Source organism: Oncorhynchus mykiss, chromosome 6, assembly GCF_013265735.2.
Source record: "Oncorhynchus mykiss isolate Arlee chromosome 6, USDA_OmykA_1.1, whole genome shotgun sequence".
Classification (NCBI taxonomy): Eukaryota; Metazoa; Chordata; class Actinopteri; order Salmoniformes; family Salmonidae; genus Oncorhynchus; species Oncorhynchus mykiss.
This window is the reverse complement of record NC_048570.1, coordinates 42,079,979-42,097,293: the sequence shown is the minus strand read 5'-3', so window position 1 is coordinate 42,097,293 and position 17,315 is coordinate 42,079,979. Positions and strand designations below refer to the sequence as shown.

Genomic DNA, 17,315 nt, shown 5'->3' with positions numbered 1-17,315 from the left:
GTGGAACACTTGTCCAACCCAGTCCCTACGCATCCTAAAGTGCTCACCAGTCCTCAAGTGAGTCTCTTGTAGAAATGCAACATTTGCGTTCAAACCCTTTAAGTGTGTCCGCACCCTCTTATGCTTCACAGGGTTGTTAGCCTCTTTGATGTTCCACGAAATGTACCCGATCATATTATTTCGGCCACCCTGAGCACTCCTGTTCTACAACCCTGTGATTAGAGCATAGAGTGGAAAAGCAAATGAATACCCAAAAACCCTAGAATAACCTGTCTAAAAAAAACAACTAAAAAGACAATGATAACATTAGAACTGAACAATTCAACCTCCTTCCTCCCCACAACCATCTCCCCGATCCCAAACAATTCCTCCCCAAATGAGGTACAAGCCTAAATAGAACATGTTCTTGGCACAGTATGTCTGTGAGAGTGCGGTGTTAAACCCAAACCCACAGTCCCGCTCTTTAAAGTCGTGTTTTGTGTTAGTGGATCAAGCAGCAAAAAGAGAAAAAAAGAGAGTGCACAATCGTAATTACAAAAGTACCACTTGTAGATAATATAATTATATTCCCAGTCTTATAACAGGCATTGAGAGAGAAAATAAATCAAATGTATCAAGGCTCTCAACCAAAAACCTAATTTGATGTAGGCAAATCGTAGTAAGACGATTAAACAATAATAATTGTCTGGTTGGACAATAAGACAACTTACAGCCAAGACCCCAAAAATGTGTGTGCAATGTTGAAAGTTTGCTGGGCATAAATGACATTCAAAACCTTTAAAATTGAAGCGAAGACCCCCAAAAACGTGTAGCCTCAGAACATTTTCTGTTTACTGGGTCGGTATAAACGGATGCAGTGAACCAATAACCAAAAATACTTTGAGTCTCTGAGGCACTATGTAAACAAACAAATAGGTGAATGAGACATCCTGGAAACAAAGGAGTTAAGTAAAACTAAATTAGACTGAATGCTGACTGAATGCTTGTAAGGCAAGCACACTAGATGATATCAAATGAGCTTGAGTGGGCTCGCCAACTCCCCAACTGTACAAGAATAGTACGTTTTCACTAAACATAGTTGTACCACAGGTGGGCTACTTACTTACTATCCACAGTTTGCAAGCAACAGTTGCTGATCTATGGGCAAATTCAAGACTTCTTGATGTGACGTTGAATGTGAGCCATACCCTCATCCGGAGAATCAAATGTGTAGTTTTTAACATCATGAGAAAGCCATAGACGGGCCGGGAATCGCAGTCCATGCTTCACACCTGGATGGTCCTGTAGTAGTCGTTTGGCCTGCCCGAAACGGCTTGCTGCCTGGAAACAGTGGGGGAGTTGTCCCTCCAACCACTCTGACATCGATGCAAATGCAATTGAAAATCACATCAAACACATATCAAAACATTAGCATGCTTTTAAAACTCAGTTAGGCTACATTTTTTGACCTCACTGTGATGATCAATTTGAAGAAAAAGTTCAACAACTGTTTGAAACTGAGTGGAAAACATGGTAATTGTGAATGTTCTTTGAAAGCCAAACGCAATGAAATGGACAGCGCTTTCTAAGGTGATGATTAATTCGAAGTGTTTAACCTCTCTGGGATATGTGGGACGCTAGCGTCTGGGATATAGCGTCCCACCTGGCCAAAAGCCAAATCAATTACTATAAAAATCAAACGTTCATTAAATTACACATGCAAGATAGCAAATTAAAGCTACACTTGTGAATCCAGCCAACACGTCAGGTTTCAAAAAGTTTTTTCGGCGAAAGCAAACGATGCTATTATCTGAGGATAGCACCTCCGTAAACAAAAGAGAGAAAGCATATTTCAACTCTGCAGGCGCGACACAAAACGCAGAAATAAAAAATATAATTCATGCCTTACCTTTGACGAGCTGCTTTTGTTGGCACTCCAATATGTCCCATAAACATCACAAATGGTCCTTTTTGTTAGATTCATTCCGTCGATATATATCCAAAATGTCCATTTATTTGGCGCGTTTGATCCAGAAAAACACCGGTTCCAACTTGAGCAACGTGACTACAAAATATCTCAAAAGTTACCTGTAAACGTTGCCAAAACATTTCAAACTACTTTTGTAATACAACTTTTAGGTATTTTTTAACTTAAAAAATAGATACAATTGAAGACGGGGTGATCTGTGTTCAATACAGGAAGAAAACAAACTGAAGCATGCTTTCTGGTCACGCGCCTCTATCTAACAGTACACTTCAAGTGACCCTCGTTCAAGATGGCCATACTTGTCCATTACACAAAGGAATAACCTTAAACAATTTCTAAAGACTGTTGACATCCAGTGGAAGCGATAGGAACTGCAAGAAGGTCCCTTAGAAATCTGGATTCCCAATGAAAAGACCATTGAAAAGAGAGTGAACCCCAAAAAATAAAAATAAAATAAATCTGAATGGTTTGTCCTCTGGGTTTCGCCTGCTAAATAAGTTCTGTTATACTCACATACATGATTCAAACAGTTTTAGAAACTTCAGTTTTCTATCCAAATATACTAATAATATGCATGTCTTATCTTCTGTGGATGAGTAGCAGGCAGTTGAATTTGGGCATGCATTTCATCCGGACGTGAAAATACTGCCCCGTCACAAAGAAGTTAAGACAATGCATGTAGAACCTACCAGCTCTGTCTCACGCCAGAATTAGACGTTTATTCAGGTTTCTCAAATGTCAAATTCCCACAATGACAAAGCAAAAACTGCTTTTTAGAAATGTTTGGAATTTTTTATAATAAAAAAAATTGCATTTACATAAGTATTCATACCCTTTACTCAGTACTTTGTTGAAGCAGCTACATGTATACTCTGAAGCAGCTACATGTATACTCTGTTGCATCATTAAAATCCTTGACTGGGCTTCTGTGTCTGTCATCACTCTTTGACCAAAGTGCAGTCCTATATCCGTTTACTCCCAGTGGCTTATCCACTCATTCGAGTGCACCAGCCATCTAGCTAAGGATTTTTGTGATTATTTGTCAGTATTTTGGACAACAGTCCCATAACTTTGGTGCAGTACAACTTCATCAGCATGCTGGCAAACCGGATAACGTAATGGCTATTCAAACATACTAGCACTGAGCTGCTGCTAACTGGAAACGGTTTGCTCTGCTGATCGAACATGGTGTGTCTTAGTAGCCACGCGCCAGTGTGTCTGCTGCCGGTGTTCCATATCTACAGTAATCATGGGAGAGCCCAGTTATTTTAAAAGTTAGGAACTAGTGTTTACCAGGCAGATCGTGATTTTTATACACTAATCAAAAATATAAACATAACATGTAACAATTTCAAAGATTTCACGGAGTTGCAGTTCATATAAGGAAAGCAGTCAATTTAAATAATTTCAATAGGCCCTAATCTATGTCTTTCACATGACTGCGAATATAGATATGCATTGGTTGGTTAGTTGTTGTAGACAAGGACGCGTGGAGCACAGCAAAATCGCCTCAATTAGCCTTGCTGACTAGCTAGCTGACTAACTAATTTAGTTGGCTAGTGTAGCTAGCTAGCTTATATCGATTTGATGCAGTCAAGACAGACACTACCAGATGAGATTATAGATAACCTATAGCAGCAACAACTCTTAACTTTTGCGAGTCAGTTTGGCTACTTTCTCTCTTTCTCCGTCCATGTCGGACACACCTGCTCCTCTTGTGCCCCTCCCCCACTTGTCTGTGCTGAAACAACAAGCAGAGAGCAAGCACCCATTTGAAGTTGCACAAAAATGTTTTCTTTAATGCATGTGTTTTGACTATCCGGATATCCGAAAACATTCCTGATATTATTCTAATAATGTTTATTAATTATTAATTATTCTAACCTATTGTATATGTTTCCTGTATGACCAGATAGCCACCCAGATAGCAGTGCTGATAGCCAAGGTGGCTCGTCTGGACTGTCCCCGCCAGTGGCCAGAGCTGATACCCATCCTGCTTGAGTCAGTGAAGGGTCAGGATGGGCTGCAGCAGCACAGGGCTCTACTCACCTTCTACCACGTCACCAAGACCCTGGCCTCCAAGCGCCTGGCCCAGGACAAACGACTGTTTCAAGACGTAAGGACGCCTGTCGCAACATCTCGTTCTCTCCCTCTTTTTTTTCTCTCTCCACTTTCCCTTTTTCTTTACTTTCCCTTTTAATTTTTTCCTCTCTTTGTGAGTCTAAACACTTAGTGCCTTCAGAAAGTATTCACACCCCTTAACTTTTTCCACATTTTTGTGTTACAGCCTGAATTTAAAATGGATTAAATAGAGATTTTGTGTCACTGGCCTACCCACAATAATGTCAAAATGAAATATTTACAAATATACAAAAAAATGGAAATCTGAAATGTCTCAAGTCAATAAGTATTCAACCCCTTTGTTATGTCAAGCCTTATGACTACATCTATGTAACCCACACATACAATTATCTGCAAGGTACCTCAGTCGAGCAGTGGATTTCAAACACAGATTCAACCACAAAGACCAGGGAGGTTTTCCAATGCTTCGCAAAGAAGGGCACCTAGATGGATAAAAATAAAAAGCGGACATTGAATATCCCTTTGCGCATGGTGAAGTTATTAATTACACTTTGGATGATGTATCAATACTAGAGGTCGACCGATTATGATTTTTCAATGCCGATAACGATACCGATTATTGGAGGACCAATCGATACCGATTAATCGGTATTTTTATTTTTATTTATTTATTTGTAATAATGACAATTAAAACAATACTGAATGAACACTTATTTTAACTTAATATAATACATCAATAAAATCAATTTAGCCTCAGTAAATAATGAAACGTTCAATTTGGTTTAAATAATGCAAAAACAAAGTGTTGGAGAAGAAAGTAAAAGTGCAATATGTCCTATGTAAGAAAGCTAACGTTTCAGTTCCTTGCTCAGAACATGAGAACATATGAAAGCTGGTGGTTCCTTTTAACATGAGTCTTCAATATTCCCAGGTAAGAGGTTGGTAGTTGTAGTTATTATAGGAATTATAGGACTATTTCCCTCTATACCATTTGTATTTCATTAACCTTTGAATATTGGGTGTTCTTATAGGCACTTTAGTATTGCCAATGTAACAGTATAGCTTCCGTCCCTCTCCTCGCTCCTCCCTGGGCTCGAACCAGCAACACAACGACAGCCACCATCAAAGCAGCGTTACCCATGCAGGGCAAGGGGAACACCTACTAGAAGGCTCAGAGCGAGTGACGTTTGAAACGCTATTAGCGCGCGCTAACTAGCTAGCCATTCCACTTCGGTTACACCAGCTTCATCTCGGGAGTTGATAGGCTTGAAGTCATAAACAGCGCAATGCTTGACGCACAGCGAAGAGCTGCTGGCAAAACGCACAAAAGTGCTGTTTGAATGAATGTTTACGCGCCTGCTTCTGCCTACCACCGCTCAGTCAGATACTTAGATACTTGTATGCTCAGTCAGATTATATGCAACGCAGGACACGCCAGATAATATCTAGTAATATCATCAACCATGTGTAGTTAACTAGTGATTATGATTGTTTTTTATAATATAAGTTTAATGCTAGCTAACAACTTACCTTGGCTTACTGCATTCGCGTAACAGGCAGTAGTCTCCTTGTGGAGTGCAACGAGAGAGAGGCAGGTCGTTATTGCGTAGGACTAGTTAACTGTAAGGCTGCAAGATTGGATCCCCTGAGCTGACAAGGTGAAATCTGTCGTTCTGCCCCTGAACGAGGCAGTTAACTCACCGTTCCTAGGCCGTCATTGAAACTAAGAATGTGTTCTTAACTGACCTGCTTAGTTAAATAAAGGTATAAAAAAATATTTTAAAATCGGCGCCCAAAAATACTGATTTCCGATTGTTATGAAAACTTGAAATCTGTCTTAATTAATCAGCCATTAATTAATCGGTTGACCTCTAATCAATACACCCAGTCACTACAAAGATACAGGCTTGCGGTGTACCAGGATGTACCAACCCTGTTGTGGTTCGGGAGAACATGGCTTAAAGGTGAAACACTCCCTTAAAGGTGAGTCTCTCTCTCTTTTTCTGTATCTCTCTCTATACACTGGAGTTGTTTACTAAGATGACATTGAATGTTCCTGAGTGGCCTAGTTACAGTTTTGACTTAAATCAGCTTTTAAATCTATTGCGCGACATTGGAATGGCTGTCCAGTTATGATCAACGACGAACTTGACGGCACTTGAAGAATTTTTTAAAAGAACGTGCAAATATTGTACCATCCAGGTGTGCAAATATTGTACCATCCAGGTGTGCAAAGCTCTTAGAGACTTACCCAGAACGACTCTCAGCTTTAATCGCTGCTAACGGTGAATCTAACATGTATTGACTTCGGGGTGTGAATACTTATGTAAATTAGATATTTCTGTTTCGTTTTCAGGAAATTTGCTCAAGTTTCTAAAAACATGTTTTCACTTTGTCATTGTGGGGTATTGTGTGTAGTGTGATACATGAAAAAAAAAACATTTAATTCATTTTGAATTCAGGCTGTAACACAACAAAATGTGGATTAAGTCAAGGGGTATGAATATTTCTAAGGGCACTGTATTTCTCTCGTGCATTCATTCTCTGTAGTTCTCAATTTTATTTCCTTCCTCCACCTGCTCGTCCCTGCTGCTCTCTTCCTCGGTTTGATACACGTGCTGTGCCAGCCTTGGCCTCTGGGGGTCTCTGTTTAGCTGTGTGCTGACTTCTCTGCAGTGTGTGTGTGTACAGATGCTCAGACTCTGAAGTAACACCATTTCCCCTCCATGTTTTTTAAAGACGATAAGTCCTCAGCATATAAAATGATACAAAATACATAAAGCGTGGGGTCAGACTGTGGGCTGTGTGGGCAGTCTTTCAGAGACTCATTAAACTGAGATTTTTAATGATGCAGGCAGTGATGATGATTTCAGTACTAAATGGCCCATCAACAAACACAGCTATCCTCCGCACAAACCAGTGTCAACGCGGTGGCTCATAGAATACACCAAGAAACAGACAAAAAACTAGTCCATGGCATTGGGCAACCAGAGCTCCACATTCATCGATAATGAATCGTATCCATATTCAATTTCCCCTGTGAATTATTTTCACCTTTGTAGGGCTGGTCCATATGGCCAAAGTATTATCATATTTATAAAAATAAAATGGAAATTTGTTATTTTATGTTGTGAAATAATAACAAAAATGTAAACGCAACATGAAACAACTTCAAAGATTTTACTGAGTAAATTAGTCGATTTAAATAAATAAATTATGCCCTAATTTATGGATTTCATAACACTGGGAATACAGATGTGTCCGTTGGTCACAGATACATTCAAAATGTGTGTCACAGTGGGCCTCAGGATCTCATCATGGTATTGCCATCATTGCCATTGATAAAATGCATTTTAGTTCGTTGTCCGTAGCTTATGCCTGCCCGTACCGTAACCGCACTGCCACCATGGGGCACTCTGTTCACAACGTTGACATCCACAAACTGCTCGCCCACACGACGCCGTACATGTGGTCTGAGGTTGGGAGGCCGGTTGGACGTACTGCCAAATTTTATAAAATTACGTTTGAGGCGGCTTATGGTAGAGAAATGAACGTTACATTCTCTGGTAACAGCTCTGGTAGACATTTCTGCAGTCAGCATGCCAATTGCGCGCTCCCTCAACTTGAGACATTGTGGCATTGTGTTGTGACAAAACCGCACATTTTAGAGTTGCCTTTTATTGGCCCCGGCACAAGGTGCACCTGTGTAATGATCATGCTGTTGAATCAGCTTCTTGATATGCCACACCTGTCAGGTGGATGGATAATCTTGGCAAATCTTGGCAAAAGAAATGCTCACTAACAGGGATGTAAATACATTTGTGAAAAATTTGAGAAATAAGCTTTTTGTGCATTTGGAACATGTTTTATTTCAGCTCATGAAACATGGTAGTAACACTTTACATGTTGCATTCATTTGTTTGTTCAGTGTAATACAAATTCTCTGTTAGCTTTTTCAGTAGTAAGTGATTACATTGGGGTTTTCTCCATTAGGATTGTTTTATACTATTCAAACTTCCACCAAAAATGATTTTTCAGCATTTTCATTCATTTCTGCATTTCCCGCACGATATGAGCATAAAATTCGAGGCATTATTTTGACCAAATATTGCAATTGTTATTTGACTTGCAATTTAGATCAATTTAGGATTAAAACATTTGGCTGACCTGTTGAAATCATGGAAATAGAATAATTATTCAAATTCTGTATTTGGCATTAACCCAAACCCATCCAAGCATCAATACTGGTATAGAGTGAAATACAGTATACCGCCTAGCCCTAGCTCTGTGCTTCGAGGATGGCCTTTTACCTCTGAATGATTCAAATATGTTAAGGAGTGTTTTAGTTAGTCCTCCCTACTTAACCTGTCCTCTCGTGTTGGCCTCAGGTTGGCTGAGGCTGAGCTGACTGATCTGAGAAGGTTGATTTTTAGACTGAACAGTAAAAGTAACAGTACAGTAACTCTGCAGGCCTGGATAATACACTCGCTACATAGTGTGGTCCTCTAGATCAGTTGGTAGTGAGTTCGATTCACGCCACCACATGAAAAAAATTATTAGCGCATAGGTCCATTCAGATAAAAGCGTCTGCTTAATGGCATACATAATAATAATGTTCATGCAGGCCATATCTCTGTTGCTTTTCAGTAGTTCTGAGAAGCAGGTGTGTCAGTTCTCCCAGACAGGTTGGACGGACTGATAAACACGCACCAGGGTTTCAGTTGGGAACATGTGTCGCTGGATATTTGACTGGCATCGTTTCAATTTACCAGACATTTGAGAAATTTATGGGACCCATATGGTGTCCACTCACAGTGCTCAGAATGACAGAAATCCCATTTAGATTATGGTAATTCGTATTAATACAAGTCAAGGGTGCAATGATGTGTGGTCCTTCTTACCGAATTCTGATGTGCGCTTTGAAGATGTTAGAATAAGTGTCCACATTTTACTTTTCCTCAGCTCACGAACCGCAAAATCACTAGCCTACAGTACAGTGCCTTGCGAAAGTATTCGGCCCCCTTGAACTTTGCGACCTTTTGCCACATTTCAGGCTTCAAACATAAAGATATAAAACTGTATTTTTTTGTGAAGAATCAACAACAAGTGGGACACAATCAAAAAGTGGAACGACATTTATTGGATATTTCAAACTTTTCTAACAAATCAAAAACTGAAAGATTGGGCGTGCAAAATTATTCAGCCCCCTTAAGTTAATACTTTGTAGCGCCATCTTTTGCTGCGATTACAGCTGTAAGTCGCTTGGGGTATGTCTCTATCAGTTTTGCACATCGAGAGACTGACATTTTTTCCCATTCCTCCTTGCAAAACAGCTCGAGCTCAGTGAGGTTGGATGGAGAGCATTTGTGAACAGCAGTTTTCAGTTCTTTCCACAGATTCTCGATTGGATTCAGGTCTGGACTTTGACTTGGCCATTCTAACACCTGGATATGTTTATTTTTGAACCATTCCATTGTAGATTTTGCTTTACGTTTTGGATCATTGTCTTGTTGGAAGACAAATCTCCGTCCCAGTCTCAGCTCAGGACTCCATCAGGTTTTCTTCCAGAATGGTCCTGTATTTGGCTCCATCCATCTTCCCATCAATTTTAACCATCTTCCCTGTCCCTGCTGAAGAAAAGCAGGCCCAAACCATGATGCTGCCACCACCATGTTTGACAGTGGGGATGGTGTGTTCAGCTGTGTTGCTTTTACGCCAAACATAACGTTTTGCTTTGTTGCCAAAAAGTTCAATTTTGGTTTCATCTGACCAGAGCACCTTCTTCCACATGTTTGGTGTGTCTCCCAGGTGGCTTGTGGCAAACTTTAAACAACACTTTTTATGGATATCTTTAAGAAATGGCTTTCTTCTTGCCACTCTTCCATAAAGGCCAGATTTGTGCAATATACTGATTGTTGTCCTATGAACAGAGTCTCCCACCTCAGCTGTAGATCTCTGCAGTTCATCCAGAGTGATCATGGGCCTCTTGGCTGCATCTCTGATCAGTCTTCTCCTTGTATGAGCTGAAAGTTTAGAGGGACGGCCAGGTCTTGGTAGATTTGCAGTGGTCTGATACTCCTTCCATTTCAATATTATCTCTTGCACAGTGCTCCTTGGGATGTTTAAAGCTTGGGAATTTTTTTTGTATCCAAATCCGGCTTTAAACTTCTTCACAACAGTATCTCGGACCTGCCTGGTGTGTTCCTTGTTCTTCATGATGCTCTCTGCACTTTTAACGGACCTTTGAGACTATCACAGTGCAGGTGCATTTATACGGAGACTTGATTACACACAGGTGGATTGTATTTATCATCATTAGTCATTTAGGTCAACATTGGATCATTCAGAGATCCTCACTGAACTTCTGGAGAGAGTTTGCTGCACTGAAAGTAAAGGGGCTGAATAATTTTGCATGCCCAATTTTTCAGTTTTTGATTTGTTAAAAAAGTTTGAAATATCCAATAAATGTCGTTCCACTTCATGATTGTGTCCCACTTGTTGTTGATTCTTCACAAAAAAATACAGTTTTATATCTTTATGTTTGAAGCCTGAAATGTGGCAAAAGGTCTCAAAGTTCAAGGGGGCCGAATACTTTCGCAAGGCACTGTATGTCAATCTACTTGGTCAGCTTGGCGTGAACGAATGGTCCTATTCCATACACTCTGGGACAGTTGTGGGGCGATGGATCCCAAATTCATACAACCAGTGTGCCTAGGCTACATAAAAGAAAAGTAAAATACAATGAGTCTGACGCTACAGATCAGAACGTTTAGCTTGTTCACATTTTAAGCATAGCAATGCACACAAGGCAGTAGGCTATGCACAAATGTTCGTTCCGTAATGCAATTAGTGGGAAAACACGCACCGCTCATGCTAGCGGTTTCACGTGACAGATGAAAATATCCATTAGACATTTATAAAGAGGACAGATCTAATTTTATTGAAAAAAATATTTCACCTTTATTTAACCAGGTAGGCTAGTTGAGAACAAGTTCTCATTTACAACTGCGACCTGGCCAAGATAAAGCATAGCAGTGTGAACAGATAACAACACAGAGTTAGACATGGAGTAAACAATAAACAAGTCAATAACACAGAAAAAAAAGAGTCTATATACATTATGTGCAAAAGGCATGAGGAGGTAGGCAAATAATTACAATTTAGCAGATAAACACTGGAGTGATAAATGATCAGATGGTCATGTGCAGGTAGAGATACTGGTGTGCAAATGAGCAGAAAAGTAAATAAATAAAAACAGTATGGGGATGAGGTAGGTGAAATAGGTGGGCTATTTATCGATGGACTATGTACAGCTGCAGCGATCGGTTAGCTGCTCAGATAGCAGATGTTTAAAGTTGGTGAGGGAGGTAAGTCTCCAACTTCAGCGATTTTTGCAATTCGTTCCAGTCACAGGCAGCAGAGAACTGGAAGGAAAGGTGGCCAAATGAGGTGTTGGCTTTAGGGATAATTAGTGAGATACACCTGCTGGAGCGCGTGCTACGGGTGGGTGTTGCCATCGTGACCAGTGAACTGAGATAAGGCGGAGCTTTACCTAGCATGGACTTGTAGATGACCTGGAGCCAGTGGGTCTGGCGACGAATATGTAGCGAGGGCCAGCTGACTAGAGCATACAGGTCGCAGTGGTGGGTGGTATAAGGTGCTTTAGTAACAAAACGGATGGCACTGTGATAAACTGCATCCAGTTTATCACAGTGCCAGTATTGGAAGCTATTTTGTAGATGACATCGCCGAAGTTGATGATCGGTAGGATAGTCAGTTTTACTAGGGTAAGTTTGGCGGCGTGAGTGAAGGAGGCTTTGTTGCGAACTAGAAAGCCGACTCTAGATTTGATTTTAGATTGGAGATGTTTGATATGAGTCTGGAAGGAGAGTTTACAGTCTAGCCAGAAACCTAGGTACTTATAGATGTTCACGTATTCTAGGTTGGATATGCAACAACTAGCATAGATTGAGCAAGGTACCTAACCCTAATTGCTACTGTAAGTCGTTCTGAATAAGAGTGTCTGCTAAATGACTAAAATAGAAATGTAATATGACTAGGATTGTGCCTTTGGCTACTGGACAATGAAAGGAAGTTTATATAAAATAATTGCCTCCGCAGTCTGATTTTGGCTTGGCTAGTTTGACGCAAGGTAAAGCATGCCTCATAGGATGTAGTAAAATGTTCAGGTTTCAAACAACTAGGCATATGTTTTCCAAATGCATGCTGCCTCCAGCTCATCGCAAGTTGCCTGCCTTGCAAGTTGCTTGCACGTTGCCTGCCTTCCGTTGCCTATGCATTCATTTGCTGTTTGAAATGCTGTAGCAGCAGCTCTCACACTGACAGATTTTCCGCTCAAAGGCTCTTTATGTTGTACGAGTGTGATAAATAAAACACATAATGAATATGATGTACACACACCAATTTAATATTCACTAAATTATGCAAATTAACCTACAAATCGATAAGCATGACCAGTCAAAAGTGTTTCCATCAAAGCATTATTTTGCAATGGGATTTTTTCTTCTTCTGGACAATTGGGTGGCACCTATTTTGTTTATCGACGTTTCAATTTTTTTATCGGCCAAAAGCTGACTATTACTGACTAATGAAAACCTGGACACACATGGATGGATGGGACATTAACTGGCTCTCGGTTTAATTGGCCACTGGCTGCTCCCTGTAAACACTGGCACTCTGCCAGCTGCACATGACTGCCTCGTGGGCTGCTGGTAGAAAAGAATGTCTGAGGAATGGGGAGAGAGGGAGGATGAGATACAGGGAGGAAATATTACTGAGAGAGATGGAGAAAGGGAGTAGAGCATAAGTGAGGAGAGAATGAGAGAGGAATCACAAAGAGTAACTTTCATGAACAAAAAAAATCTTCGACAATCAGATGTTTTAGGCTTAGTTGTAGTGAGACGTCAATTCTGGTCTTCATTTTGATAGTTTGTCAAAAGGGATATATTTAGGTATTTTAAGTAGTGTAGTGCTCTTTGCCCCTAGCGGTTCAACTCTCCCATTGAAATCGTGATGTCAAGGCACCTTCAGAAGGTTCTATTACATCATATCAAGGTAAGGGTTCGGTATGAAATACACTCTTTTCTAGATGTGCTGAGTGGTACTTCCTCAAGGTTTACTATAAAAGCAGGTGACAGGTGCTCCTTATTTGGAAATGTTCTTGTTAAGTGGAGTGTGCCAACATATTTTGCATGCTTTCTTGAGTAGACTACTGACATTACACAAAATTCTAAAAGCAGTAAGCCATATTCCCACATATGACCAAATTCAATGTTTTTGCTTTCTGTTTCATACACTTCTAATGTGCTTTTACGAAGAAAAAAACACACTTAGGTTATGAGGATAATAGGTTTTATTTGTAGCTACATCCATCGTGACAAGAAATAGATGACAATGGTGTCATGTCAACTCGTAGTATTTTTTTCTACCTGCTATGACTTGTTGTCGCAGTCTGCTAAGACAGTTGGGTCATACTTTAATGGTTGAGTTCTAATCCCACAGATCAGGGCAGATCTTTTTTTAAATGACTTTTTATAATTTACTTACAATAATAATGTCGTGCCCACACACTTATAATTCTGAAAAGTGAAATCATTCCTGTGAGAGGGGTCGCCCTTGTAGTAGTTTTTATACAGTACCCAAGACCAATCTGTGAGTTAATTTGACAATTGGAAGAAGAGCTTCTGCGTAAATACTGAAATGCTGGTTGGATGGAATTGAGGACCCTTATCTTCATTTTCAAGGTGATGATTGCACTTTTCTTCCCAACATGTTACCACGTTAAATGTGAGTCCACAGTTCAAAGATTGAGGTGCCCCGTGGTGGATTCAGACTTACACCACAAGTGGCAATAGATGTAAAGAACTCGCCGCCTTACCGCTGTGCGCTAACTGTCGAGCTGTATATGCTCTCGATGCACATCATTTTATCATCAGAGCGTGACAGTGGACTTCTGGTAAGTATGCTTTAGTAAGAAATTGTTGCCGTCAGGTTCAACTGTTTACCCACCCCCAAAATGAATATTTATGAGCAATTCCCCCCCACCCCAACTTCTCATCTGAACGCATTTTTTAAAATGTATTATTATTTGAAGGGTTTGGGCAAAGGCTGAAATTGGGGTTGAGAGTTACCATTTAGCATGTCTTTTGAATTGGGGTTTTGGTAAAGAACCAGTAGTTCTTTACCAATAAAGAATATCACCCTGGGTGAAATGCTATATTAAGCTTTGCAGATGATTCATAAATTAATGTCTTGAATGGAATGAAAATGGGCCAATGGATTACTATCACCATGGGAGCCATTAAGCTTATGAATATATCATGCATTTAAAATGTTAATTGTAATGACATGAATTAGACATATAATAGCCTATACATATCAAAATTATCCAACTCGAGCTGAGTTTGGGCTTTTAATGTTTTGAAAACGATGCAAAAAAAGTTGGCTGGTGGACTGGAAGCTTCTGGAACCGTAGAGGACATTCTAGTCATTTATACATTATCCAATTATCCTGGAGCACCTGGAGGTGGAGTGGTCTCGCTGCCAGGGGGGGGAACTGCTGCACAGAGTTAAGTATATAATAATACTTTGGGGGATGCTTATATTTGTCCTTTTACACACGTATACAAGTGTTCATCGGTGCAAGTGTGTAATGGAAATATTTGTCTTGCATATCCCAACTCCCCCTGAGACACCCGCAGGGAGTGGGGTCGCGTCCAGGATCACCATTGTCCTGGACCAATTGGGATTCACAATGACATTAATTCAACTTCGGGATTCAAACCAGATTCTGGCCCAACGCTCTAACCTCGAGGCTACCTGCTGCATAGTATTTGTACCACTGTAAATTTCCTTGGCGAAATGTTTCCTCACTGCAGAAAGTAGGTCCGGGACGATACCAACATAGCAAAAAATCTTCCATGGCAAAAATGTAAACACGATACAGACCAACCTATTTGGTCCTTTAAAAACATGCTGTATGTAAAATATTATTTATTATAACTTGACAAATAAGTATGTTGTTCTGGATGACACCATAATGAGTGTTTCCGACATTATGGCCGCTTTCCTAAAGAAGTTAAATCACTTTGTGTTTTTCTTTGCCGTGATACGAATGAGCATTGCGATACTGGTATTGTCCTGCCCCTAGCAGAAGGTCTACCAGGGTCTCATTCAGAAGGCTCAAACAGACTAGTGTTGTATGCCCTTTTATAGGCTTTAATGGACTCTACTGAAGTGAAGCGAAGGGAAGGGCCGAGGAAACAGCTCTTAAGAGGGTGTTATTCATGATAATTCCTGGGTCTAAGGCCTTATTGCTCAGATAAAACTGTTGTATGTATGTATGTGTGTGTGTGTATATATATGTATATATATATATATATATATATATATATATATATATATATATATATTATGTGTGTGTGTGTGTGTGTGTGTGTGTGTATATATGTGTGTGTGTGTGTATATATATATATATATATATATATAAATAAATAAAAAGGTTAATGACATGTTTTCGATCATTATTTTAGTACATTTTTTTCATCCTTCCACCATAGGATATAGTCCAGTCAAAAGTTCAGATATTCTGATATTAGTTCTGATATTCTGAAGTTGCTAGCCAAACTGGCTGGTTTTCCATTCTATTGGCATGGACATTCTAAGCAAAAAAAGGCTGCCAGGCAAGCTAGCTACTTCTCCTTTGCTAGCTAGCCAACTGACACAATCACATCAAGGAGCTGGACTGACAGTAAACTATGCATTTTCATTGGTTTTACCCTTTTCTATTGCCTTTTTTGGGGGCCATATCCAATATAGTGATCCTGATAAATGAATTTCCCTGGCTCAGAGAAGCTGTCAGTCTCGTCACATTCATTCTTCACTATCGCACGGTCAAGATCGCAAAAATAAAATGCAACATTGTTGCACAGGTCGGATAGGCAGGCAGCAAGGTTTAGACAAAGTTCAACTGTTCCAAAAGGCAAAAGGTTAATGGTAACAATAGAAATCCTAAGTGGGATTTTTTATTCCTGACAAATATTTCTGTTGCTCACAGTCCTTTCCACAGTATATCACTCATTAAGAGCTCTGGTGTGGAGCTAGGCGCGGCCAGAGAGGAAGAGGCACCCAAAATCTGTCCATGTGAAAAGCGTTTTTTTTTTGTATGGTGTATGGTGAGAGTGTCGAATTACATGAGGCTTATTTGATCGAATTGAAGTTTTGTAATCTTTAGGCTGTTCCAAACGTACTGATATAAGGGTATGCACGTGGCATTCTGGGAACTTTGATAAAAAACGACTGCGGTGCACATGCGTAGCTGCCCTCTCATTTGCTAGAATGGCCCTACCTGTTCTCGCATGCCTCCAATCATTGAGGACTTGTATTTCCATTGGTAGAGCTGCCACTCGACCATCTTGACAATGTTGTAGATGATCTTTGGCAGGCCCCAGTTGCAGAGACTCCCTCCGTGGTGCTGAAATAGCTGCAACATAGCATGGGGAAATAATGTCTACATGCTTTTTTCCTGGGAAGATTAAGTATATGAATTGCCTGGCTAAGCTGTGGGACACTGGATATGAATTGATAATGAACAGGCTTTACCTGGGGATTGAGGTGTATAACTCCCTGCTATCAGCCAATCATCATCCAGGATCCGAACAAACTGTTTTATAATATGTAATTCAACCAATGAAGGCTGCTTTATTGGTTTATATCACACAGTCTTATATAAGACCCCTGTGGTTTCACATAATATTAATAACGGATTGGATTTATTATTTATACAGCTTATCTCCAGGTCCCTCATGAGTGGATTAGATACTTTCATTATGCCACTTTTCCATGTGCTCATAACCTTCCATGTCAGGCTTAATAGTCCATCCCTGGGTTTCTTGACTGGCTATCATCCCCTTATTCAGAACTATGTTTAAGTTATATTCCCCAAATTCCCAGGTTTTTCAGAGATCCTGGATGAAGGATTCCGTATTTGCTGTTTTATTATGTCTTGATTCTGGGAATCTTCCACCTGGGAATTAAAAACAAATGTTATTGCACCTTTTATTTAACCAGGTAGGCCAGTTAAGGACAACTTCTCATTTACAACTGTGACCTGGCCAAGATAAAGCAAAGCAGTGTGACAAAAACAACAACAACACAGAGTTACACATGGAATAAACAAACGTACAGCCAATAACACAAAATATAAATCTATGCACCGTGTGTGCAAATGTAAAAGAGTAGGGAGGTG

General features: G+C 40.1%; 1 protein-coding gene across 2 annotated transcripts in view; it reads left to right on the top strand.

The window, feature by feature from the left end:
* ipo11 (importin 11) overlaps positions 1 to 17,315 on the top strand; it is a 234,206-nt gene that overhangs the window by 26,771 nt on the left and 190,120 nt on the right. For both annotated transcript variants that reach the window (XM_036980135.1, XM_021606535.2), the window contains exon 5: positions 3,879 to 4,082. In XM_036980135.1, coding sequence (XP_036836030.1) covers positions 3,879 to 4,082 — 204 coding nt within the window. The remainder of the gene's footprint in view (positions 1 to 3,878; positions 4,083 to 17,315) is intronic.